We start from the raw sequence: 26,795 nt of genomic DNA, 5'->3' as shown, positions 1-26,795 counted from the left end.
AGGTTAGGGACTATTGAGAAAAACTGGACATATATAAGTCCATAGAGCTGGATGTAGTACATCTGAGGTGCTGAGAGAGTTGGCTGATATGATTGCAGAGCTGCTGGTCAATATCTTTGAAAACTTGTGATCAGGACAGGTTCCTGGTGATTGGAAAAGAGCAAATAAAGTGCCCATCTTGAAGAAAGGGAAGAGGATCTGGGGAACTACAGACTGGTCAGCCTCACTTCAGTCCCTGGAAAAATCATGGAGCAGTTCCTCAAGAAATCTGTTTCTAATCACTTGGTGGAGAAGGTGATTAGGAACAGTCAGCATGAATTCACCAAGTCATGCCTGACCAATTTGATTGCCTTCTATGATGAGATAACTGCTTCAGTGGATGCAGAAACAACAGTAGATGTGAAATACCTTGACTTTAGCAAGGCTTTTGATGCAGTTTCCCTCAACATTCTCACAAGCAAGCTAAGGAAGTATAGGTTAGGTGAATGGACTGTAAGGTGGATAGAAGCCTGGCTGGATCATCAGGCTCAAAGGGTAGGAATCAATGGCTCCATGTCTAATTGGTAGTTGGTATCAAGTGGAGTGCTGCAGGGGTCAGTCCTAGGGCCAGTTTTGTTCTATATCTTCATCAATGATCTGGAAGATGACATGGAGTTTGCACCTATACAAGTTTGCAGGTGACACCGAACTGTGGGAAATTGTAGATTTGGTGGAGGGTTGGTCTAGCATTCAGGGACACCTAGACATATTGGAGTATTGAACCAAAAAGAAATCTTGTGAAGTTAAACAAGCACAAGTACTAAGTCCTGCACTTAGGACAGAACAATCCCATGTACTGGTACAGTCTGGGAACTGACTGGCTAAGTAGCAGCTCTGAAGAAAAGGACCTAGGGGTTACAGTGGACAATAGACTAAATATGAACGAACAGTGTGCCCTGGTTGTGAAAAAGGCTAACAGCATACTGGGTTGAATTAGTAGGAGTGTTGCCAGCAGATCGAGGGAAGTGATTTTTCCTCTCTATTCAGCACTGGTGAGGCCACATCTGGAGTCCAGTATCCAGTTTTTGGCCCTCCATTACAGAAAGGATGTGGACAAATTGGAGGGAGTCCAGTGGAGGGCAACAAAAATGGTGAGGGGGCTGGGGCACATGATTTCTGAGGAGAGGCTGAAGGAACTGGGCTTATTTAGTCTAGAGAAGAGAAGACTGAGAGGAGATTTAATAACAGCCTTTAATTACTTGAACGGTTGCAAAGAAGATGGAGCTAGACTTCTCAGTACTGGCAGATAACAGAACAAGAAGCAATGGTCTCATATTGCAGCAAGGGAGTTTAGGTTAGCTACTAGGAAAAACTTTCTCACCAGAAGTATAATAAAGCACAGGAACAGGCTACCCAGAGAGGTTGTGGAATCTCCATCCTTAGAGGTTTATAACCCCCTGGTAGACAGAGCCTTAGCTGGGATGATTTGGTTGGGAGTGGTCCTTCTTTGAATGGGGTTGAACTAGTTCAGGGGTTTTCAGCTTGTTTTGGTTGAGGTACCCCTGACAACTGGTTGAGAAGTGGGGAGTTCCCCGGTCGATGAGCAGGGGAGAGGGGGACCCCTGGCAGCTGGTCAATGAGTGGGGGGAGAGGGTCCCTTGGTGGCCGGTCAATGAGCAGGGCAAGGGGCCCCTGCATGGCAGTGAAGCTGGAAGTGCCACCAGCTTCTCCATGCCACTGCTGCTTACCTCTTGGGGCCTTTCAAAGTATCCCCAGTGGTATGGGTACCCCTGGTTAAAAATCCCTGGACTAGATTATCTACTGAGGTCCTTTCCAACCCTAATTTTCTATGATTCTATGATCTGTGGTAAAAGAGATTGTGAAAGATGCATTCCAGCAGCTTGGTGGTAAAAGCACCTATTCTGGAATGTTAATTCCAGTTTTGATTAATTGAGACTGCTGGAATATGCTAATTAGCACACTTCAGTAACCTCTGCATCACATGTATTCAGCCTCCCTGCACTTCAAAATGGCACTGGAGGCACTTTAGTTAAAGAGCTTTAGTTAAAGCTCATTGAACAAGTTTTAGTTAAAGTGCCCCCACTGCCATTTTGAAGTGTGGGATGATGAATACATGCGACTCTGCAGGTGCTCTAATTAAGGCATCTCTTGTGTGTGTGTGTGTATGTGTGTGTGTGTATAGCAGGAACGCAAGCACCCAGAATAACTTTTAACCTTGTCCACTTTAGACCAAAAGCAAACCATAGAAACCCTTAGCTCTATTAGAAATGTACCAAAGTTGGTGGAACTATACCTTTATTCTCAAAGAACTTGTTTTGCCAGCTGGTAAGCTGAGTGTCTAGGACTCTGACGATTGCTTTTTCACAGCATGGTTACAACTTCATAATGAAATCAGAAATTCAGAGAGGCATAAACACAGCTGTTTATGCCCATAAAACAAGTGGTTTACAAGAAAAGGCGTAATCAGTAGTATTAAGTATTTTGTCAATTACATTAACAACAGAGAAACAGAAAACAATGCCTATTTGACAAGAGACCATTTTAAAGAAATTATATTTGCCTAATAGTTACATTTTTATCCTGTGAAAAGCAATGAGACATCATAAAAAGAAATGTGTCCATTATTCGTGAATTTAAATATTCTGACTTGCTTGGAAAAAGAAAGCTGACCAGACTTTACATTGGTAGACATTTCTTCCTCTTAAAAATTTTGGGCAATTATTGTTTGCATTTTAATCCAGTTTCTTCACTGTCTGGTAATCATTGAATATGATCTTAGTTGGTAGTAAATTAATTTTTTTTATATAAACTCAACTGTAACTGACACCTCACTTTGAGTCTGGGCTCAAAGTTTAAACATCACAGGCAGAATCGTCCCAACACATCTACAGCACAAATTAGACATAGTCATCTTTCATGATAGTTTAAATTTTTTTTAGTGCACTCGGCTTTTCTAGATCTACCATATTAAAAACAAAAGAATATCAACGTCATGTTTCCCAGACCATGTTGGCCCTAAAAGAGCCCAAAACGATATGATGAAAGTCGTGAACAAAATGTTTATCAGATTAGGTTTTTCTCTTAGGCATTCATCTGAACATAGTTATGGTGATGGAAATAGTTACAGTGGTAACTGGCAGATGTACAGATCAGGTGGGTCCCTAGCCCTTCTTCCACTTACATGGACAGCAATATTTATATGAGTTTCATTTCCTACATTATGACAAATTCATATTATACTCTCTGAGCTTGGGAAAATAGATACAACAGGTCTTGCAAAGAAAACATAGTCCAATTCTGGGAGGAGCAAATCCCAATACATGGGGTTGCTCACCAAAAATGTCCTTGTAAAGAAAAAGATTTTTGTGGATGATATCTTTTATTGGACCAACTGCATAGTTAGGATAGTCTTGGACAAACTTTTGAATGCAGATCATTCTTCAACTCACTGAAGAAAACCTGAAGAAGAGTGTGCTTCATTTGGAAGATTGTCTGAGTCTATCCCAGTCATATAGTTTGTCTAATAAAAAATATTACCCACAGAAATCCCTGTCTTTTCACATCCTAGACTATCATGGCTACAACATCACTCCAACTTTACCATGACATGTAAAGGAAAGCTGTGTTGGCTTGGGCACCTCAGCTGATCTTGATCACTTAAGCATCATACTTACAGGGTGTGTCTATATGTGCAAATAATCCAGGACCAGTTTACTCTCAAGCCAACTATTCAAGAGTAAACTTTCCTGGGCACGTGTCTACATGTGCAGGGACATGGAAGAAAATTTGCTGCTCCTAGCAGCAGACTGCTCCTGTTTCCTGTGACCCTGCAATGGGTGCCTGCAGCAGCTAGGGGGAGCTCTAGGCTCCCCCTAGGTGCTAGCCCAGGAGCCAGGAGAGGGGCTGTCTCTTGGCAGGGGCTGGGGCATTGCTCCCTGCCTCTGGGAGCTGCCTGCTGCTGGGATGGGCTCTGCCACCAGAGCCTAGGCGGGGATAATGCCCCCCTGTCCCAGCAGCAGGGAGCTCCCAGTCTCTTCTCCACAGTTGCAGGACCTGGGCTGGGAAATTCTTATCACCCAGCCTGAGCCCTGTGGTTGCAGGACTGGGGCTGGGAGCTCCTTATCTTCCAGGCCCAGCTCTGCAGTCATGGAAATGGCATTGGGAGAGAAGAATCTCCCAGCACTGGCCCCATAACCACAGGGCTTGGGCCATGAGATAAAGATTTCCCAGGATGGGTCCTAGGACCACAGAGCAAGGGCTGGGATCCCCCTACTGCTGGGACAGGGAGATATTGTCCCTACCCAGGTTCTAGTGGCGGAGCCCGCCCCAGCAGCAGGCAGCTTTCGAGGGCAGGGAACAGTCTCCCACGCCCGGCTGACCATGAAGCCGTTTGCTCCCGCTCAGGCATCTACACGTGCAGTACAGTGCAGTAAGTAATGTTGAGTAAATTTGCTACTTGCATTTGCAGGTGGCAAATTCACTTGCAATTAGAGCCAGTTACTGCACAGTAAGTGTCTGCATGTGTAGATGAGGATACTTAACTGTTCAGTAATTAACTCTACTGTGCAGGAAAGCATCTTGTGTAGACACACCCACAGAAAGGTAAAACAGATCCTGAGCTGGGATTCTCAAACTACACTTTGAACTGCTCTCACTGGAGAGTGGTAGAATCTGCAGGGGAAACTTCCTCTTCCTTATCAGTCATTGGTTATTTTTTTTCCCCATACTAGCAGGGTTTATAATTCCTATACATTTTATCTTATCTAGAGTAACTGTAAATGTTCTCATGAGCCATATACAGGTATAATCCTTCTTTGAACTCTTTAAAGTAGGATCTTGTGACAATAAGTACTGCAGTTTAATTATCAGTTCCAATCAGTTGCCCTCCAGTTCAGGTGAGCCTAAGGATCATTGAACTGCTTAAGAAGTTCAGATTGCAAATTAATTTTTATTAAAATTAATGTGAAAATCCCAACCAGAATGTTCCCTACTTCTTCAGTGATTGCCACAGAGATTAATTTTCTGGTGTGTGATTGTCCACTGCTTAGTAAATCAGATTATTTTGTCTGTTCTCGCCACAGCCATGCCATTGATGCTCTTGTATCTCTATATTTGAGAGTACAAAGGATGAAACAGCCCTCGCTTTTTATTACCTGTTTCAGCAAGATAAAGCACCTTCATTGTCTTCGTATTCGCATGCTTTGTGGTTAATATGTCATAGACCTGGCCAAGGTCTCCCTTACTGAATGCTCACCAGACTTTGGTGTTTGTATCCAAATTCTAGATATGCTTCTTTTATCTCTGTTGGATCTGAGCAGGTGCCAGGTATGATCTCTTTCTCTGACTTCTGACTAAATCTCTTGTTGCACTTATAGCAAATAGAACCCAGTAATCCAACTTGTCTGGACTCTCAGGACTAGTGCTGATTCCTTCAGTAATCCCAATATCACACCCTCTACAGAGTTGGTTTCTTTTGGGCACTTTCAGTGACATGATGGTTGAGGCAGATTAGACATAGGGTTTGTCAAAAGGCAGTCTAAGCCAGTCGCACTTTATTTATAGAAGTCTTGAGAGGTATACAGACCCATGCAAAATAGAGAACATCTCTGTGTAATTCCCTACATAAGTTTCCTCACAACTCGAGTCCTCTTTGAGATCTGGTCATGGTTCCAGGTCCCTTTTACTTCTCCATCTCAGGTTTCTCTTCAGAGCATGGGGTCTTTTGTCTTTCCTGTCCAAGCTCCCTTTTAGTTTCTGACCCTCCAATTCTTTGTGCTTTAGAAGCTAACACTTGTAACTTTGTTTTTGTTCCTAGGTATTTCCTTCCTATATTTCATTCTCTGCAGATAAACCTGGAGAAAACTGGTTTTATCTCATCAGCAGCATATCATTGTATTGATAGGCAAGGTGTTTTCAGTTATTTTTCCTTTGTGATGAGTCAGAGTCTGACATGCCCATGTGCCCCTCTTCTTCTCCTTAACACAAGAAATATGATAAAAGAATATGTTGCAGACTGTTCTCAAAGGCATATGCCTGCACATACACAAAAGGCCAGATCCAGATCAGTCTTGTAGGGTCCTCTACTTAGTCATTGCAATGTAGCCCTGCTGCCCCAGGATTCTGATCCAGGTGGACAGGGTTAGGCATCTAGTACCCCTTCCTTGTGACTGGTAAGGCATAAGAGCCTTCACAGTATGATCCTGGGTGTTAACTGGGGAGACACTTAAAGCTAGCCAGTAGGAAATGCTAGGCACAGGAGTTTTTGCCTGTATGTCTGACTCAGGGCTGAAGATCAGCAGCACCATCATTTTGGGACTCAGAGGGACAGAGAGGGGAGGCATCCTCCTTACCTACATGACTGACACTTGGATTAAGTTCCACAGCACAGCACCACTATTAACTGTTATACATAGCGATGGTGTCACTGTGCACTCCCTAGCAACTTGCTCATTTACCATCTTTCTTTGAAGATGTCACGGGTTTGCATAGACTTAAGTTCCATGGATCTGATGTGTTTTCAGTTATTTTCTTGTTCAGCTCAAGTGTGCATGTAATCAGCATTAGAAATGTTGCTTGCTTCATTAAATTTTAAAATAAATTGTGTTTTGTTTTGTTTAGAGGGTATAGAAAATCCAAGAACTTGGATATACTCCACATGCAGGCCCAGGTTTGCTCCTCTTGAAATCAAGAGATCAACCTCAATTTGACTTCAGTAAGGTTTGGCCCAAATGTTCTGTATTTGGGCCAAACAAGGGGGAAAAAAGTTTGTGCCTTTTGTGTTGAGAGCAAATGAAGACAGCTGATGACTGACTTGTTATAGCAACTGATGAAGTAGGCTGTAGTCTATTAAAGCTCATGCCTCTCTGAACAAGTGTGTCTGTAAAGTGCCACCCCCTGCCTGCTGCCTATTTTTGATAGCCTTCCAAATTATGGTGCAAAGTCCTCATGTAGAAGTCAATAGACTTATAATGGAGGAAATGTTACTGTCTAAGAGGAAATATTTCTTCCCTTATTTTTGCATAGATTTTGCAGTGAATTTTGATCTGAATAGTTCTCTTGGGAACTCATTAACTGTATTTGTCTTTGATTTAGATAAATCTGATTTGTTTTGTAGGTGAAGAACGAAACGTGTCAACACGTGAGAAACCAGTTCAATAACCAACAAAAGTGATGTTAATTAATCAGCAGTGTAACTGTAGCATGACATTACAAGTTATTTGGTGCAGAAATGGTTCTATTCTGCCTTCTGTAAAATGATATATTGTTATATTGAAACATCTACTAACACTTCCATTAAGATAAACTAGTTTTCCTGTGTTAACCCATACTTATTAGTTTATTTCCTTTAAATCAGTTGAGGATATTGTATGATTTGACATGGTAAAATGTGTTAAGGGGTTTAGTATAGGTCCCTATCTTTTATACTGAGCAGAATCCAAAGCATGGATCTTGATGCATTCAAACGTAGTAGGAGTTAGGAGCTGAACTTTGTGGAACACCAAAAACTACAAATTGTAACAGCTGAAGACACTCAGTATCTTGCAGAATTGGGCCTAAGTTTTCTTCATGTGTTTAGAGATCAGGTTTCCCTGCTTATGATATAGAGCTTTGCTGTAAAGCTGAAGTGGGTATCATTGTAATTTCTGTAGAGCCCTACAACTTCTCTTTCATTAAGAGTAGAAATATGTCTCCTCTTCAGTCTAATCTAATAGTGTGGGTGGCTTAGGCCGTCTCTTTCTTGACAGAAATTTCATTTATAACCTCAGACAGTCGTACATTCCAGAGTAGTCATCAGCAGAAGAGTTGCATTACACCTGGGAGATGGAAACAGGCTAAAAAAGGCAGCATGCATCTTCAAGAGTTCTAGCAGATTTATATCTCTTGTAGTTATTAGTTTTGGTGATACTCATACAGGTCATTCTCGCTGCAGATTAATCTAAAGTGTCTTGCAATGCTTGATATCAAAGCTCATCTAATCATCAGTGTGATAGTAGTGACAGGGCCCTCTCATTTCAGAGGAATCAAAGGGCACCTCAAGGGGAATTTGTCATCACATTAAGCCTTTCTAAATAGACTGCTTTTCCACAAAAAAAGTTTGTCTGAGATCCCTTTGGAAGACCTGATGCTGGTCTGTTTGTAATAGCTTTTGTAGCATGATGAGTACTGTAATGTTTTGTATAGTTTTATCCTGAACAGAATGGGTGTGTCTACATGAGACTCTTAATGAGCAGTAGATTGATCAACTGTGCATTACAGAATTGTGGCAAAAAACATGCCATTATGCTGGTGCATGGCAGTATCAGTCTGCTGTGCATTAACTGTTACAAAAAAGTATGTGATCACACTAATGCAGAGTAGTGCAGCCTACTACACACTTATTTAGTATTTTCTTTTTCAAGGGGCCCCTCCTACATACTGAATCCGGTGCCTGCTCTAGCCAGTCTGAGACATGAGCTGCATATGGTGCCCAGTCCAGCTCATTTGGGGTGGGTGCTGCATGCAGCATACATCTCAGAGCAGTCACCACATGGGGGAAGTAAGAAGGGTTCTGTGGATTCCCCATGTGCTGGATCCAGTGCCCACTGTGGCTGGTTTCTGCATGCAGTGCCTGCTACAGCCAATCAAGGACCTATGCTGCATGCAGCACCTGCTCTGGACTGGCTGGGGTGGACCTGCAGAGCCAGATGAATTTGACTGCTTTAGGTCAACCAAAATAATTAATATATTACCTGTAAACAGGCCTGACACTTAAAGAGTGTCTGGTCTCATTGTAGAGGGCATTGGTATTTCATAGGGTCAGTCCCTAGCTTTCCTGATAAGATTCAGGTTCTTAGTAAGGTACTGGATACCTTTAGCTACTGCTGAACTCACTGGGCACACCTACATGTGCAAATGTTGTGGGGTGCCCAGAAGGTCTCTATACATGTAGGGATTCAGGAGCAGATTTGCTGCTCCCATCCCTTCTGGCCTTGCACTGGCCCCCTGCAGCAGCCGTGTGGAGCTCTGTGCTCCCCCTGGGTGCTACCCCTGGTGCTGGCAGGGAGTATTCCAGGTGTTACCTCTCAGCTCCATGTTCTTGGGGAACCCTGACACAGGACACAGACTGACTCGCAAAGAATTCCCTCCCCCCCACCTAAACAAACTGATTAAGATGCAGTGAGAGACGTACCTAAAACCCTCCAGATAAGGGTGACGAGAGTGAAACAACTGCCCTAGGTCTCATGTGCATCTGAGATGGAACCAGATTACCATTCATTTACATGAGAGATGGAGAGCAGAAAGGCTGAAGCAGAGACCACAGTGAATTCTGGGATCAGAGAAGCAGGGGAGCACTGCATGATGGAGAGTCTGTGCTCCAAATGCTAATCAACCCACACACCCAGCTCAGCATTTATCAGACCAGTTCTAATCTGGATTTACAAAGGACTCCCCCTCCCCCCTCCCACACACACACACATACACACACACACACACCTCTAAGTAGAAGTAAGTTTAATAGGCATCTCGAGCCATACATTCCCCAGTCCTACTGTGGGAGGCCTATTTAAATTTAATTGGCTAAAACTCGGTTGCTGGGTTAGGGAATGCTGAGGCAATACACCGAGTTGGGGGTGTGGGCAACATTTGAACAATGGTAAAGGGTTCATTGCGGCGTGCAGCCTGTTGGAGCCCTGACCACAAGTGTTGTCACACTTTTCCCGGGACGACTGGTGGAAGTCCTCTCCACAAAAGGTTATGAACACTCCAATAATTGCCTTAAGTCTGTTAAAAGTAAGATCTGGAAAAGTCATTGTCACAGGGTCATGCAGGTGCCCTGTTCCTATGAAGGAATAAGGGCTGCTGAAGCTCCCTGAGACAGCACAGGTGTTGGTTGCTGGAGCAACCAGGCTGGTCACATGACCAGAAGGGGGCAGGGCCGGACCTTTATAAACAGCCCAGGCCAGAGCCTAGCTGGCATTTTCCTTCTGGCAGCCTGGGGTGCAGGAGAGCTGGGTAGAGTAAAGCTGATTGTTGCAGCCTGACCACCCAAGTGGCTACAGCATGGTAAGGGTGGAGAGAACCCTGGCTGGGAGGCCATTGCTAGAGGACCAAGCGAGCTCAGATCTTATGTTATAGCCAGGAGGCTGATTGTTGTGTTTCAGCCGTTTGGTTTCTGGTTTGGTTTCATTACTGTTATACCGGAGGACCGGGTGAGGCTATAAGGGGATGGAGGAGGCCTCACTTAGGAGCACCCCAGTAGAGTGGGGGGGGTGCTCCCAGTGTTGAAGTGTGGTGCTGCACTGTGGGGTGTACTACCCCAGCCCTGGGGAGGGGCACAGTGCTAGTGAGGGCACTGTAGTTGGGATATAAGACCCCAGCCCTGAGAAGGGCAAAGAGGATTTTGGGGGCCAGGCATGGCTAAGGCCACCTGAGCCCCACTGCAAAGAGCACCAGTGAGAAGCCTGAGGGGCTCGTGTTAGGCTCCAAGGGGAGAGCCACACGAGGAGAAGCCTAGGGTGGGTGCTACTAGAGAGACGAGCCCGGAGAGGGTGAGTCCATGATTATAGAGAGCCCGGAGGGAACAGAGAGAAGCCCCAGGAGCGGGTGCGTACTTGAGGGAAGCCCCACAAGGGGGTGAGTACAGAGAGAAGCCCTGGTGGGGGCAGGTTTTAAGCAAAGCCCCAGGAGTGGGCATATACTATTGATAGAAACCCCAGTAGGGGTGTGGACTGAAAAGGATCCCAGAGGGGCTCCCAGTGTTGGGGACCCCGAAGGGTCAAAGGGGCCAGGTAAGGCTCCGGCTGCCTGAGCCCAATTGGGAATTAATAGAAACCCCAGTAGGGGTGTGGACTGAAAAGGATCCCAGAGGGGCTCCACAGTGGTGGGGACTCCAAAGGGTCAAACGGGCCAGGTAAGGTTCCGGCCGCCTGAGCCCAACTGGAAAGAGTACTGTCAGTCAGCCCAAGAGGGCTAACGGATAGAGGGGCGCCAGAGAAAGGGGCGCCGGTTGCGTGACAAGCCCGGGGGTGCCGGGCAGGGCGCAGAAAAGAAAAGGACCTGGTAACGTCTGGAAGAGCTGTGAGGCTTGGGGCATGCTAAAGGGGAGGTAGGAGGCACGCATTCCCCATAAGGCTAGGGTGCACCGAGTCACCTCATATGGAATGGGGGATAGTTCAACATAACACCGTGTATAAGGGGATCAAAGGCAGCCTCCCTTATAGAACCATATAACAACAAGACATGGCGGGTGAGATAAGAGGGTACTGGATCGCCTAATTGACATGGTAGGGGATGCTAGAGGGATCATGGCCGCCCCTAGGCCCCACTCCGTGACAGTCATGCTAAGCTGAGGCTTGTTCACAGCAAGTAAAAATCCAAAACCCTGATGCTGCAAGCTATCTGTTTCTGAAGAAGCAAGGAGATATCCCATCAGTATATCTGCTATCCATAGGAATGTCAAGCTGGCTCCTAAGTAAGTGCTTCCTGAGTATCAATCAGTTTCCTGAGATGTTTCAACCAGATAACCCTTTGTCAATAGAAAAGACAATTTGATTTACACTGTTGAGAATGCTTGAAAGAAGCTGAACTGAGGGTATAAAAATCTGTAAAAGAAGCAGCAGTGTGTGTGCTGACACCACCCGCTTTCTTCTGGAGAGGCTGAAGGAGGCAGATCATCTCCCTTCAAGGATCATGCTGTGAACTTTAACCTGTCAGCTTTGCAACCCCAGTGCCTTGGACTGGTGAGATGCCAGCTCGCTCTCTTTTTTTTTCCCTCTCTCTAAACATAGATTTTTGAATCTGAACTGTATTAATTAAGCTTGAGCTAAGTTTCCCCAAATACTTGGCGAAACCAGGGTAATACTGTAACTGTTTGCGTTTGTTTTTTCTTTGCATGTCTATTACTACTAATGTCATTATATATTTCATATACTTAGCAATAAATAACTTTTATAGTCAAACTGGTGATAACTGGGTATATTTTTCCTTCTTTACTTCTCCTTCCCCAGTTGCTCTGCAGCAACGCTTCTTTTACCTAAGCTAAAGATCCCAGTGAAGCCCAAAAGTACTGTGGGGTCTGCTCATCAAGAGGCTAAAAGATTGGGACATGCTGGGTTTGAAACACATAAGGGGATCAGCTTGTACAGGCTGATTGACCCAGTTTGGCTCAGACATGTGCCCTAATGAACTGAATGCTGGCCCATGAGGGTGTCATCTAGACACCCAGCCAGATTCAGAGGTATTCTGTTTTAACTGTGTGCTTGTGTCTGACTGTAGTTAGTGTTGCTTTGATGAACTGATTCTTGGCATATGAGAGTGTCAGCCTATCCATGCTGATCAACTTGACCAGGTCAGGCGTGTCACTTTTATTCTGTGTGTGTTTGTGTGTATGACTAGTTTGGGGACTGGAGGAACCCAGCCCCACTGAACTGAGTCCCGCAAGATAGCTCCACTGGGGGTGAGGGCTTGCAGAAGGGAGAGATACTGGCATTTCTATACAGAGCTGTAACACAAGCAGCACATTAATAGAATTGCCAAGACCCTAGCCCTAATAAATGAGACATCCCAAAGTAGCGGACAAGTCTGGTAACAGAGGAGACGGCTGTCTTCTGGCAGGGGCTAGGAGATTGCTCACTGTCCTCAGGAGCTGCTTGCTGCCCGGCCAGCTCTGGTAGCAGAGCACAGGTAGGGACGTTGTCCCCTGCCCCGGCAGCAGGGAGCTCTTGGCCCTGACTCCCTGATCGGAGGCAAGGGTCTTAGAAAGAGTTGCAGTGGAGGGACAGGTCCAAGCTCTCTGCCCTATTCTGCTGGTGGGGTAGCTAACAGTGAGCCCCTGGCTGGGTGGGAATTCCAGTGCAGGATTCCCTGCCCAGTTGGGGGCTTCTGCTATCTGCCCCACTAGCAGATCAGGGTAGGGGCCTAGGACCTGCCTCTGCCCTGCAGCTCTTTCCAAGCTCCGTGCCTTGATTGCCTGATTGGGGCATGGGGCTGGGACCTGCCCCTGACTAAGACAATTCCCAGCCAGCCCTGGGCTGCGTGGGGAAGTTTGCACGTGCAGCCAGGAGTTGATTGAGGACTGCCTGAAATGGGACAGTCTTTAGCCACCTCCAGGTTTCACGTGAGGACTTCTCTGCACAGTCCTGGGCTGACTAGGAACTGTCCCAGTCAGGTGCAGGTCTGAGACAGTTTCAGGCTGGGTAGGGAACTCCCCCATGCAAGGAGTGCCCAGGCCCTGCTCTGTGGTCACAGAGGAGGGGCTGGGAGCTTCTTCCTAGCCCCTGCTCTGCAATCATGGAGCAGGGACTGAGAGCAAGCCTCCCACCCTATTACTAGCCTATGCTCCATAATTGTGAAGCTCCCTGTTGCTGAGGCAGGGAGACATTGTCCCCATCTGGGCTCTGGTGGCAGGCCTGCTCTGGCAATGGGAGCAATCTCTTGCCCACTGTTGCCCAGCTGGACAGGAGCAAATTCTCTTGGTTGGCCATCTACACGTGCTGTACTGCATAGTAATTACTGTATTTTGTGGTAGATAAGTTGAGTTTTGAAGCCCAATTTTTACCTTTTAAAATTTAACCTTGACTTATACTCCATATCACTGTCCCCTGTGAGCAGCGCTGGGCTCGATGCTGAGCTGGTGTGGCCAAGGCAGCGCTACTCGCAGGGGATGGAGGTTTGTCAGCTGAGTGCCAAGCCTGGTGCTGCTCGCAAGTGACAGAGATGGGATTGATGTTTGGCTGGCATGGCTCCATCCCCTACAAGTGGTGCTGGGCTCGACGCTCAGCTGGCATAGCCCAGGTAGTGCCACTTGCCGGGGATGAGGGAGCGCCAGCCAAGTGCCAAGCCTGGCTCCATCCCCTGCAGGCAGCACTGTGGCACTTGTCCACCCTTGGGTGCCTGGCCTGCAACAAGAGCGTGTAGGGGCTGGTATAAGTTGCCCTGTTTTTCTGATCCAAAAAGTTAGGTTGACTTGTACACCAGATCTCTGAAATTCCTAACTTTCTGGAACAGAATAAGTTTGGGGTCAACTTATTCTCTGCATCGATCTGTACATTGTGAAATACAGTACTCAGCAGTTAATTTTCTACCCACAAATGCAAGTAGCAAATTAACTGCTTAGTAGAGGAAATTACTGCACAGAAAGTGTCATCACACGTGTAGATGGTGACGCTTACTGTGCAGTAATTAGCTCTACTATGCAGTAAAGCCCACTAAGAACTGAGCATCTGCAGGATGGAACAGAATTGGTCCATTATAAATGCTCTACATTTTACACCCCCATTTTAAACTCAGTTCCCAGTGTGGCTCAGTAGAGAACATATAGAATTACTGCTACTTTTCAAAAGAAGGAAAAGACTTTGCAACTTCTACCTTTGAGTAAAGAAATTAAGGTTTTTGACTAGAAAAAAAAGAAATTATTATGCTTATGTTTAAACAAACTGGGCAGGTATGTTTTTGATGTATCTGGGATAGTATATCCATCTATGATGAAAGAAAAGAGGAAAAACAACAGATAACTTTTGTCAGTACCTGAGCATACACATCTTGTTTTAGTAGACACATTGGCAGTATAAGCAATAAAATCCAGTGGTGATCAAGTATGCACCTGCAGAAAATCATTAGTGAAAGATAATATGAGATGGAGGATGGAAAATCAGCCCCATACAAGTAAAGTGATCTTTCTTTGTATTTTTATATGTGCTTCACCTGTTTTACTGGTTCAGAGGAGACTTGGTTATTGAATTTTGTTTTATCACTACTTTCCCTCATTCCAGCATATGTAACATTGCAGAACCATAAAAGGTAAAAGAAACAGGGTGGTGATGAAGGTATGGTATAATTAACTGTAGGTCTGAGAGGCCTTTGTAAGTACCTCAACACTGGCAGACCCACAATATCAATAAAATTGATTTTTTTTTTTTTTTTTTTTTTTTTTTTTTTTAGTATTTAGTGGGGGGGGGTTGGCAGCTGGAGAAATTTATGTTGGACACTTTTGATTTTTCTAAAGGAGACTCATTCTAATCATAATCATTTGTATCATAACAGTATTCTCAGAAGCCCCTTACATATAATAAAAATCTCTTTATCTGTTAATGATGTTATTCAGACTGTAATGCCCATTTTTTAAACCCGTGTTTATATGAAGATGGACACTTTAGTAAATGATCTGATTCCCAAAGGTCTGGGGCACTGGCAGTGCTCATCCCCAGCCAGGACTACAATATTTGGGTATAGTTACAGTTGCCTTTTAAAAGAGTTAAATCCTCTTAGGACGGCAGTGTCTGCATGTTAAGGTAGGAAAAGACAAGCTAAGAATCCTCTGAGCATCTCAGAGATAGATTTCATAGACATTAGGGCTGTAAGGGACCTTGGGAGATCATCGAGTCCAGCCCCCTGCCCAAAGGGCAGGAAGTCAACTGGGGTCATAGGATCCAAGCAAGATAAGCATCCAATTTACTCTTGAAGGTGTTCGATGTAGGTGCTTGAACCACCTCTGCTGGCAGACTGTTCCAGACCTTGGGGGCTCAGCCAGTAAAGAAATTCTTCCTTATGTCCAGCCTGAAACGGTCTTGCAGGAGTTTGTGACCGTTCGACCTCGTCATCCCTTGGGGCGCTCTGGTGAACAAACGTTCCCCCAGATCCTGGTGGTTACCCCTGATAAACTTATAGGTGGCCATCAGATCACCCCTGAGCCTACGCTTTTCCAGGCTAAAGAGTCCCATGTCTCTCAGCCTATCATCATAAGATCTGTTTTCCTGACCTCTGATCACGCGCGTGGCTCTCCTCTGGACTCTCTCAAGCTTCTCCACATCCTTTTTGAATTGTGGAGCCCAAAACTGGACGCAGTACTCCAGCTGCGGCCTCACCAAGGCCGAGTACAAGGGGAGAATGACGTCCCGGGATTTGCTCGAGAAGCATCTATGGATGCAAGCCAGCGTTTTGGTCGCTTTACTAGCCGCAGCATCGCATTGCAGGCTCATGTTCATCTTGTGGTCAATGATGACCCCCAAGTCTCTTTCTTCTGTAGTGCTATCCAACGTAGCACTGCCGAGCCTATAAGGATGCTGCAGGTTTTTCCTCCCAAGTTGGAGAACCTTGCATTTTTCGGTGTTAAACACCATCAGGTTCTCGTCCGCCCATTTGCTGAGCTTGTCCAGGTCAGCCTGGATCACCTGCCTATCTTCTGGCGTGGATGCTTTGCCCCAAAGTTTGGTGTCATCGGTGAACTTGGCCAGTCCACTCCTGACTCCAATGTCCACATCATTAATGAAGATGTTGAACAGGATGGGTCCCAGGACAGAGCCTTGAGGGACCCCACTCGTCACAGGGCACCACGATTGATTGACTGCCATTGATTACAGCCCTCTGGGTCTGACCACGGAGCCAGTTTCCCAGCCAGCGGATTGTGGTGGAGCCAAGGCCACAACTGGGCAGTTTGGCCAAGAGGTGATCATGGGATACCAGATCAAAGGCTTTATTGAAGTCAAGATATATGACATCAATCTCTTCTCCCTTGTCCAGGTGATAGGTCACCTGGTCATAGAAGGAAATGAGATTGGTCAAACAAGACCTACCCGCAACAAACCTGTGCTGGTTATCCCTTAGGGTGTTAGCCTGGGCCAGTCCCTCAAGGATGGCCTCCTTAATAAACTTTTCTAAGATCTTCCCCAGGATAGAAGTCAGGCTAATGGGCCTGTAGTTAGCCGCATCCACTCTCCTCCCTTTCTTGAAGATCGGCACCACATTGGCCTTCCAGTCTTCGGGCACTACACCAAAGCGCCAGGAGTTTTCAAAGATCCGTGCTAGGGGCTGGGCTATGACGCTCGCCAGCTCCTTGAGTACCCTGGGGTGCAGATTGTCAGGGCCGGCTGACTTGAAGGTGTCCAGCTTCTCAAGGTGTTCCTTCACGAGGTCAGCATTGATGGAGGGTAGGGGATCCCCATCACCCGGATCTCCCTGTCCCATAGCAGGCGTGGGCGTCCCACGGGACTGATGAAAGACTGACGCAAAGTACCTATTTAATAGGTTGGCTTTTTCCTGGGCCTCAGTTGTCAGTTGCCCCATCTGGTTTAGCAGGGGTCCAACATTGCCCTTGCTTTTCCTCCGGCTCCCCACATATCTGAAAAAGGACTTTTTGTTGTCCTTGATGCTTGAAGCTAGTTGGAGTTCAGTTGCAGCCTTGGCTTTCCTGGTTTGCTCCCTGCAGGACCGGACCAGCGCAGAATAATCCTCCTTGGAGGTGAATCCCATCCTTTGTAGGCTTTCCTTTTTAGCCGCAGGAGGTCCACTAGGTCCCTAGAGAGCCAGGAGGGCTGCTGTGCCTTCTTGCTGCCTTTCCTCCATGTAGGAATAGATTTAGCTTGTGCATTGAGGATCGCTTCCTTGAGAAGCAACCACTCTTCGTGAACTCCCATCTCCCTGGGGTCATGGGCCTTAAGGACCTGACCGACAAGCCTCTTGGGCTTGTCAAAGTTGGCTTTTCTGAAGTCAAGGACTTCTGTGTTGCTGACTGACTTGCCAGCTTTACGGCGGATGGTGAAGGTGATCAGCTCGTGGTCGCTGTCACTCAGCTTCCCATCGATCACTAGGTCGCCGATTAGGTCGTCCCCCGTAGCCAGTACCAGGTCGAGCAGCGCTTTGCCTCTCGTTGGCCCATAGACTTCTTGAGTCAGGTAGAGGTCATCCACGCACGAGAGAAAGCTTTGCGACTGCTCGGATTTTGCTGAGTGATCTTCCCACAAGATGTCCGGGTAATTGAAGTCACCCATGACAACCAAGGTCCTGGAGCAAGCGGCCTCAGTCAGTTCCCGGGCGAACTCCTGATCAAGCTCAGGACTTTGAGTGGGAGGTCTGTAGTAGACTCCCACTGTTGTGTCCCCTGTGCCGTTTTTCCCACGAATTTTTACCCAGAGGGTCTCTAGCTGTCCATGCTGGTCGCCAACATCATCTTGCAGGGACATGTAGCTTTCCTTCACATAGAGAGCTACACCCCCACCCCTTTTGTCAACACGATCCCTCCTGTACAGGGTATAGCCCTCTATACCCGTGGTCCAGTCATGGGTGGAGTCCCACCAGGTCTCCGTTATCCCAACGACGTCATAATTCTTTGCACTGAGCAGGAGGACAAGCTCCTCCTGCTTGTTACCCAGGCTCCTGGCATTAGTGTACAGGCAGGCAAGTGTGCCCTTGAGGGCTCTTGCCTTGCCCACAGATTGTGCCAGGGCTGGGGCAGGGGTGGGCTTCCTTAAGTGCCTTGGTCTGCTGGCTTTGCAAGGGTCGCTCAGCGGGCCAGCAGTGGGAGTAGTCCGCCCATCCCCCAGTGGGCTTAGTTTAAAGCCCGGTGGAGCAGGTCAGCCAGCCTGGCTGAGAAGAGCCTCCTCCCCAGGGGGGAGAGGTGGTGGCCATCTTTTCCCAGGAGCTCGCTGCCTCTCTCGCCAAAGAGCAGGCTGTGGTAATGGAAGCCAAAGCCTTCCCGATGACACCAGCTCCGCAGTCTTTGGTTCACTGCGTATAATTTTCTTCAGATGAGGATTATCTCCAGCTGGTGTTAGGCACCTTGTGTTTCAGTAACTTCAGTGTCCTCCACAAGGTTTACACCAGCAATATACGTTCCTTCCAGAAGTACCACCTCCAGCCCTGTCCTCCGTCTTCCCCCCTCCTTGGCTCCCTATGCATGTGGACTAGCTACTATCCAGCACTCTACTGCCCCAGACTGACAGTCAGGCAGCTACCTGTGAGTGGGGATGCAGTGGAGGGGGGAAGAGGGATAGGTGTGGAGGTGTCAGGCAGCTATGAGGAGAGAGAGAGGGTGAGGGGGAGCCAGGGAAAGGAGTTGCTGGGCAGCTGTGGAGCCCAGCAGGAGCAGTGCAATCTTGATTTGAGCAGATGAGCCTTATAGTGTACAGGAGGTAGTGTGAATCCAGTCCTGGCATATGGTATAGACCTGATCTGGATGGGCAGGTCTTGATCTTGGAGCAGAAGAGCCAATATTGTTGCTGGAGAGCCAAAAAACTGAGCAGGCATGGAGTAAACTTGGCAGCTGCAGCCATGCCCCTGTTTCAGCCCTCTGGTAAATTAGATCTTTGCACAGTTAGGGTATTAACTGTTAACATGTGTCTGTTCACAGCAACTTCATTGGCACCTAATATTCCTTATAGTTAGTATGTGCTGAATGTAATGTGTAACCACACCCATATGTTTCAGTGTCCAGAAGTTTAACAGACTTATCAGATGAAGACATTTCAAGAGGCTTTGCATCATAGTTGAGCTCATTCTACAAAAAAAGAAAACGAATTCAAGTTTAGAAACTTCCTGTGTTTGAGAGTTTGAGCAGTCAGGTAACATGGACAGATGTACACTTATGCCATTTTAAGAGTGGAGGGTGGACTTACTGCTTCTGCATGCATCAGGTCCTCTGTTGTAACTGTTCGCTTCTCACGCACAGTGGACACATCTACACGTGATGCTACATCACCATAGCAATGCACTATGATGATGTAGCTTGTCGCTATGGTGGCATAGTGTTGGCAGGCACAAGCCATGACACTGATGCTACATTGCCACAGCAATGAGCTACCTCACCACAGCATGTTGTTACGGCAACATAGCTGCTAAAAATAAGTGTGCACTGCCTGGACGGTGCAGTAACAGCTGTTACCGTGCCATTATTTAGTTCGTCCTAAAGCAAGGTACTAAATGATGGCGCAGTAACAACTGCACTGTGGGGGTTACATGTACACACACCCAATAGGATGATAGTTTACTTCTAAAAGAAAAGGCATACATTTTTGTGCTTTAGTTTCATTTAAGAATGAACAGAGTAAACAGTTGATAAATTGATAACCTTGAGAAGTTTCTCTACACTGTGTTTTTAAAAAAGGGTAGAACATTACTGGAACTACTGTCTATGCAGATCTTAGCATGAGGGAATCTATCACAGCTAGTCAGTATTACGACTGTCTAGTATGGTGAGGTAAAACTTCATAACCAATTTAAAACAAAATTATCACTCTTGTGCCCTAAAATTTAAGTACTGAACTATGTGATGGGATTTTCAGAGGTTGTGCAGTGCCCAGTGGCTTTTGATTAAGGTGGAATTGATTGTATTTGTAAAGTGAAGAAGAAATTTGAAGGAATATTTAATGGTTTTCAGTATTTCACTCATTCACCTTGCTGCAAAACATCTGTCTGAACTTAGACAAATGCAGACGACCTATTTAGCCATAAAACTAGCCTTCCTACACTCCTATACACATGCGATTGAGACCTAACAAGAAAGTCTTGTGTAGAAAGGTTAGGGGATCTTGCTGGTGGCAAAATCTATTTAGAGAATGTACAGAAGAAAACAGCAAAATCCCATTTAGGCTGTCATGGCAGGAAGAGATAAACAGACACCCTTGTGACTAATGAATTCAAGATCAGCTTTGACTCAGTGCAATTACTTAAAAAAAACATTTTAAGCCAAGGTATTGAAGACTTAATAGCGGGGCAATTTACCTTATCAACTTTGCCAGACAGTGTTGTTTACTTCAGAAAGGTCTGTAACTGTGACTGAGCTTTATTTACCTTGCTGCACTGAATTGTTGCACCTTTGAAGAGAAAAGCGCAGAATGTTATTGACAAGCAGGTTCTCTTTTGATACATTGCACCAGCTTGACTAGATCACCTCTTTGAAACACATGCGTTGTTTCAGGGAGTCTAGTCTGCCTTTCCTTGTAACATCAAGCAATTGTCAACATATTATCTTTAGTCCAATATATAATGTACTAGTTTGCACTATATGTTAAATGTCTATGTTTTGTGTCTAATGGACAAAGAAGATACAGGCTTGGAAGGCAATTTAAAACTTGTTCGGGTAATGAAGCCAGGTAGTTTAGTGGATTAAACATGGGAGTGGAGTTTGTGGGACTTGGCTCCTCTTCCTCTCAGCCTGTGGCCTGAAGTCCCAAGAGTAGGCAGCTGACCATGGGTAACCGAACATGGCCTGAAAACTCCAGGGGAGACCTCTGCTGCAGAGTCAACAGCCTATGGCCAATGGGCCAGGTTTGGCCTGCAGAACCACTGGATCGGGCCCATGTTTAAAGCATCAGAGGCATTCGGCTCTGGTGCTCTTCCTGTGCTACCGTGGGGACAAGTGCTGGCTGCAGGAGTTTTTCCCATACCATTGGGGAGACGAGTAGCAGCAGCCAGGTCTAATGCCTTCCTGCCCACATGTAACTTGGGGTGGGTCAGTCCAGCTACAGTCTGCCCCTGCTCTGTTGGTATCTATGGGTAAGCGAGGTTACTAGGGAGGGCAGGGCTCATTAGCACATCTGATTTACATGTTTTTTATGTGAAAGTTTGGGACAATTTGCTTAAAATCTCAAATTCTAAATAAAACACAGTAAATTTTGCTTCTTAATTAGTAGACGTAGGAACTCTATTAAAAGTGCTTGGGATCAGGGATCACCCCATTATGTTCTACAGCCTGAGGTGCTGGAGTGAATGTGTCCCAGACAAAGCTATGCCAAGATAAGAAACAAGAAAAAGTCTATCTGGAAGTGTCTTTTGTGGACACTTAAAGCCTCTTATGATCCTGTATCTAACTGATTTTTCTCTGAAGGGCTGCACTGGTTGCTGAGGAAGCACATAGAGCTGAGGTGCAGCAAGATGAGGAGAGTGCCACTGGTGACAATGAGGAATCATGATAGCGATGATGATTGAGACTGGCACTGCTTGGGCTAAAGGCATTAAAAGAAACAGTTTAGACAAGGGACTCCAGTGAGAACATAACTAGTGCAGCCTGTTCAATGGCAACTTAAGATTTAGTGGGGCCCTGAGCAGAAAGAAAATTGGAGGCTCCCCACCAGAGGAGGGCAGGTTCCCTCTATATCTGCCAGGGGGCTGTGGCTAGGCCCACCCAGCCTCCTTTGTGTGTCCAGGGCAAGCCAGGGGGCACAAGGACTGCTTAGGTGAAGGTGGCCCCAGCTCCTTTGCCTGGCAGGATGGGCCAGAGCCAGGGCTGGGGCCAGCAGTGGGGGGGGAGGGGGGCAAGGGGGAGGGTGGCAGCAGCCCTGAGCTCTGCCCCCACTGCTTGGCTGTCCCATCCTCTCCCAGAGGTGCTGATGCTGGCAGCTGAGCGGGAGGGAGTGGGACCAGTGTTGCTCATGGGGCCTCCTGGCAGCAGACAGTCTGAGGAAGCTGCCACCACTCTCAGGGAGCCCTGCGCTCACCCCTGGCCCTGAGCTGGCCGGAGGGGAGAAGGTTCATGCTGCCTGCCCTGGGATGCCCATGGCCGAGATGCCTCCCTGGGCCATGCTGCCCCTGGCACCCCAGGGAGCCCCTGATTGCCAGGGGCCCCTGGATCTGGGCCCCGGGGGCCCATGTGTTAATCTGCCCCTGCCTCCCCTAGAGCAATCATTGTTTCATATGGACTGATGAATAACGCCCCTGGAAACTGTATGTCTTATATGGGTAAGAGATTGATTTTCCTTCAAGCCAGGACAATGAATTGTAAGTGAGGTATAACAACGGAAAGATCATAGTGTCTAGCTCCTTCATCAAGCCATTCAAAGAGGGGTGGGTTCAAGACTATTGCTAAGGTATCTTTGGAGGAGGGGTCTACCTTTATTTTTTTAATTTAAATTTGCTGTTTTAATGAGCTTCCCTTTTCCTTTTCTTGGTTTTTTTGCCTCTGGGACTTTTGATCATAAGTGTGGAAATAGTCTTCATCATGATTTTTCTGTTAATTACTGCTTGGGATTCTCTCTTGATTTATACAACTACAAGAATGCTTTGAAGGCACTGAGCTAAAGGGTATAAAAGAGGAATGAACTGCTAACAGGGTGCACTTTAAGAATGAGAAATCATTCTGACAAGAACTGCTACTGATCTTCTAGGCGAATGGATCTATGCCTTAGAGAAGCTGACAAGATTGAAACTGCCTCTTTTGTCTGTAATTGGTGAGAAACTATCACTTCACAGCTAAATACTGGACTTTGCTTCACTTTAGGCTCATTTAACAGTGAATACTTGTAGTAAATAAAGCCTTTCTGTCATTCATCAAACAGGTTGTCATGTCAGTCCTTGATACACTAGTCCTGAATCCTATTTCAGGATCTTAACAGTGTGATGGTAAATATAGGTAGTGATGAACTTCCTCATATACTAGTGTGTATGTAGGGCTCTGAGGTGTCCCTGCCCTTTTGATGGGATCTGAGCCTCTCTCTCCCTGCCCTTCTTTCTGTGAGCTAATATCTTGGGGGTCTTATCCCTCTGGGAGTGTCTGAAGCCCTTCCCCACCTTACCAGTATGACTTAGGATTTGGTAGTCTTTTTTCCTGACTCTTATTTTAGCAGGAGGCATAGGGGTTTAGACATCACAGAGTAACCTTAGCTCTGTGCTGACCGAGATTTTTGGTTAGCAGATTATAATGCTAAGGTAAGATGCAGATTCCCAATCCCTTTGTGGAGCTCAGCAGAAGAAAGATATACAGGCTATGGGACACAGAATGGGTGGAATGGCTGTGGGCAAGTAGGGATGCAGTCAGGCTGGAGGGTTTGTTCTTTTTACTTGTGTTAAGCAAGATTTTTATTTCTGGTACTATACTAGGCACTGCAGAAAATCCTTAGCTGACAGCACCTGCTTTGTTTTGGCTGAGTCACTTCTGGTTTAGATTACCTAACCCACAAGAGAATTGAGAGGATTACTTTGCAAAACACTTCAAACATGTAGTGCTTTATATAAGACTTGGAAGTACCATTTAGATTATCATTTAAAAATAACTAATTTACTGCAAGGCAGCAATAATGTAGATGATATGACAACTCTGACACTCTGGGGGTGTTTATTTCACACTAAGCTTAATTTATGTATACAATTAAATGACCTGCAACTACATGATATAATTGTTTAGGGCAGTGGAGGCCAACCTTTTCTGGCAGGCATGCTTCAGATTAGTCCTGCACCCTCTCTGAATTCCACTCTGCTTCCTTTCCCTTACTTGATCTGCTGCTCTGCTTCCTTTCCCTTACTTGATGATCTGCTGCTCTGCTTTCTGCTCCCTGCCATGTACTCCCTGTCTGGTCTGGTGCTTTGCTTTCTCCTCCCTGCCCTATCTACCACTGTACCACCTGTCCCCTCCTCAGTCTGCCACATGAGACATGTACAAAGGCTGCCCATGTCACTTGTAGCACCTGTGATGGAGGTTGGCCACCCTTGGTTAAGGGCATGTTAACTGGCACAGTAATGTGTGTTTGATGTTCCTTTCTGAAATGGTATTAAGTTTAGTGCTCACTTAATATCCACGTACATCTTTACTGTGGTTAGTGATGGATAGAGAATGGTATTTAGAGGTTTGCTTTTAGGAACTGATTTGTAGTTAAAGTAGATATGCATTAAAACAATGGTCCAGGGCAATGGCAAGGGTTAACTGGTTTCTAAACGCCTGTTTATGACAGTTTCCTTCAGGGCCTACTGGTGTCTGGAAGTAGCAGACACCCATGTCTGAGGCCAGTGGACAAGCAGGCATACACAGGCTGAGAAACATGAACGCTCTTCTATAACATGAGATAAGGTGGCATTAGGTCACAGTGTCCAACTGCAGGGCCTTTGGGATTTCTGGTTTTGGTGGACAGACCGAATTAGGAGGCCCGGTAAATGACCAAATTAAAATGTGCGCACATGCTGGGTTTGCTGGAATAAAGGAATATGTTGACAGATTTCATAGATTTCATAGACATTAGGGCTGGAAGGGACCTCGGGAGATCATCGAGTCCAGCCCCCTGCCCAAAGGGCAGGAAGTCAGCTGGGGTCATAGGATCCCAGCAAGATTAAGCATCCAATTTACTCTTGAAGGTGTTCAATGTAGGTGCTTGAACCACCTCCAATGGCAGACTGTTCCAGACCTTGGGGGCTCGGACAGTAAAGAAATTCTTCCTTATGTCCAGCCTGAAATGGTCTTGCAGGAGTTTGTGACCGTTCGACCTCGTCATCCCTTGGGGCGCTCTGGTGAACAAACATTCCCCCAGATCCTGGTGGTCACCCCTGATAAACTTATAGGTGGCCATCAGATCACCCCTAAGCCTGCGCTTTTCCAGGCTAAAGAGTCCCATGGCTCTCAGCCTATCATCATAAGATCTGTTTTCCTGACCTCTGATCATGCACGTGGCTCTCCTCTAGACTCTCTCAAGCTTCTCCACATCCTTTTTGAATTGTGGAGCCCAAAACTGGATGCAGTACTCCAGCTGTGGCCTCACCAAGGCCGAGTACAAGGGGAGAATGATGTCCCGGGATTTGCTCGAGAAGCATCTATGGATGCACACCAGCATTTTGGTCGCTTTACTAGCCGCAGCATCGCATTGCAGGCTCATGTTCATCTTGTGGTCAATGATGACCCCCAAGTCTTTTTCTTCTGTAGTGCTAACCAACGTAGCACTGCTGAGCCTATAAGAGTGCTGCAGGTTTTTCCTTCCAAGGTGGAGAACTTTGCATTTTTTGGTGTTAAACACCATCAGATTCTCGTCTGCCCATTTGCTGAGCTTGTCCAGGTCAGCTTGGATCACCCGCCTATCTTCCGGCGTGGATGCTTTGCCCCAAAGTTTGGTGTCATCGGCGAACTTGGCCAGTCCACTCCTGACTCCAATGTCCACATCGTTAATGAAGATGTTGAACAGGATGGGTCCCAGGACAGAGCCTTGAGGGACCCAACTGGTCACAGGGCACCACGATGAGTGACTGCCATCAATCACAACCCTCTGGGTCCGACCACGAAGCCAATTTCCCAGCCAGCGGATCGTGGTGGAGCCAAGGCCACAACTGGGCAGTTTGGCCAAGAGGTGTGATCATGGGATACCAGATCAAAAGCTTTATTGAAGTCAAGATATATGACATCAATCTCTTCTCCCTTGTCCAGGTGATAGGTCACCTGGTCATAGAAGGAAATGAGATTGGTCAAACAAGACCTACCCGCAACAAACCTGTGCTGGTTATCCCTTAGGGTGTTAGCCTGGGCCAGTCCCTCAAGGATGGCCTCCTTAATAAACTTTTCTAAGATCTTCCCCAGGATAGAAGTCAGGCTAATGGGCCTGTAGTTAGCCGCATCCACTCTCCTCCCTTTCTTGAAGATCGGCACCACATTGGTCTTCCAGTCTTCGGGCACTACACCAAAGCGCCAGGAGTTTTCAAAGATCCGTGCCAGGGGCTGGGCTATGACGCTCGCCAGCTCCTTGAGTACCCTGGGGTGCAGATTGTCAGGGCCGGCTGACTTGAAGGTATCCAGCTTCTCAAGGTGTTCCTTCACGAGGTCAGCATTGATGGTAGGGGATCCCCCTCACCCAGATTTCCCTGTCCCATAGCAGGCATGGGCGTCCCACGGGACTGATGAAAGACTGACGCAAAGTACCTATTTAATAGGTTGGCTTTTTCCTGGGCATCAGTTGCCAGTTGACCCATCTGGTTTAGCAGGGGTCCAATGTTGCCGTTGCTTTTCCTCCGGCTCCCCACATATCTGAAAAAGGACTTTTTGTTGTCCTTGATGCTTGAAGCTAGTTGGAGTTCAGTTGCAGCCTTGGCTTTCCTGGTTTGCTCCCTGCAGGACCGGACCAGCGCGGAGTAATCCTCCTTGGAGGTGAATCCCGTCCTCCATCTTTTGTAGGCTTTCCTTTTTAGCCACAGTAGGTCCGCTAGGTCTCTGGAGAGCCAGGGGGGCTGCTGTGCCTTCTTGCTTCCTTTCCTCCGTGTTGGAATAGATTTAGCTTGTGCATTGAGGATCGCTTCCTTGAGAAGCAACCACTCTTCTTGAACTCCCATCTCCCTGGGGTCATGGTCCCTGAGGGCCTGAC

General features: G+C 46.7%; 1 protein-coding gene across 3 annotated transcripts in view; it reads left to right on the top strand.

Moving 5' to 3' along the window:
- The window catches only part of LOC149865715 (uncharacterized), a 97,773-nt gene that overhangs the window by 50,274 nt on the left and 20,704 nt on the right, over positions 1-26,795 (top strand). For 2 of the 3 annotated variants that reach the window (XM_090042283.1, XM_090042281.1), the window contains one exon: positions 7,115-9,472. The exons of the other annotated variant lie outside the window; for it this stretch is intronic. In XM_090042283.1, the coding sequence (XP_089898409.1) occupies positions 7,115-7,158 (44 nt within the window). In that variant the 3' untranslated portion in view covers positions 7,159-9,472. Of the gene's footprint in view, positions 1-7,114; positions 9,473-26,795 lie in introns of those variants that run through there. 3 annotated transcript variants of the gene reach the window in all.

This window comes from Crocodylus siamensis, chromosome 4 (assembly GCF_052110815.1).
Source record: "Crocodylus siamensis isolate JL-2025a chromosome 4, ASM5211081v1, whole genome shotgun sequence".
NCBI classification, from domain to species: Eukaryota; Metazoa; Chordata; order Crocodylia; family Crocodylidae; genus Crocodylus; species Crocodylus siamensis.
Note: the sequence above shows the minus strand (reverse complement) of the source record. Positions and strands in the feature narration are given on the sequence as shown.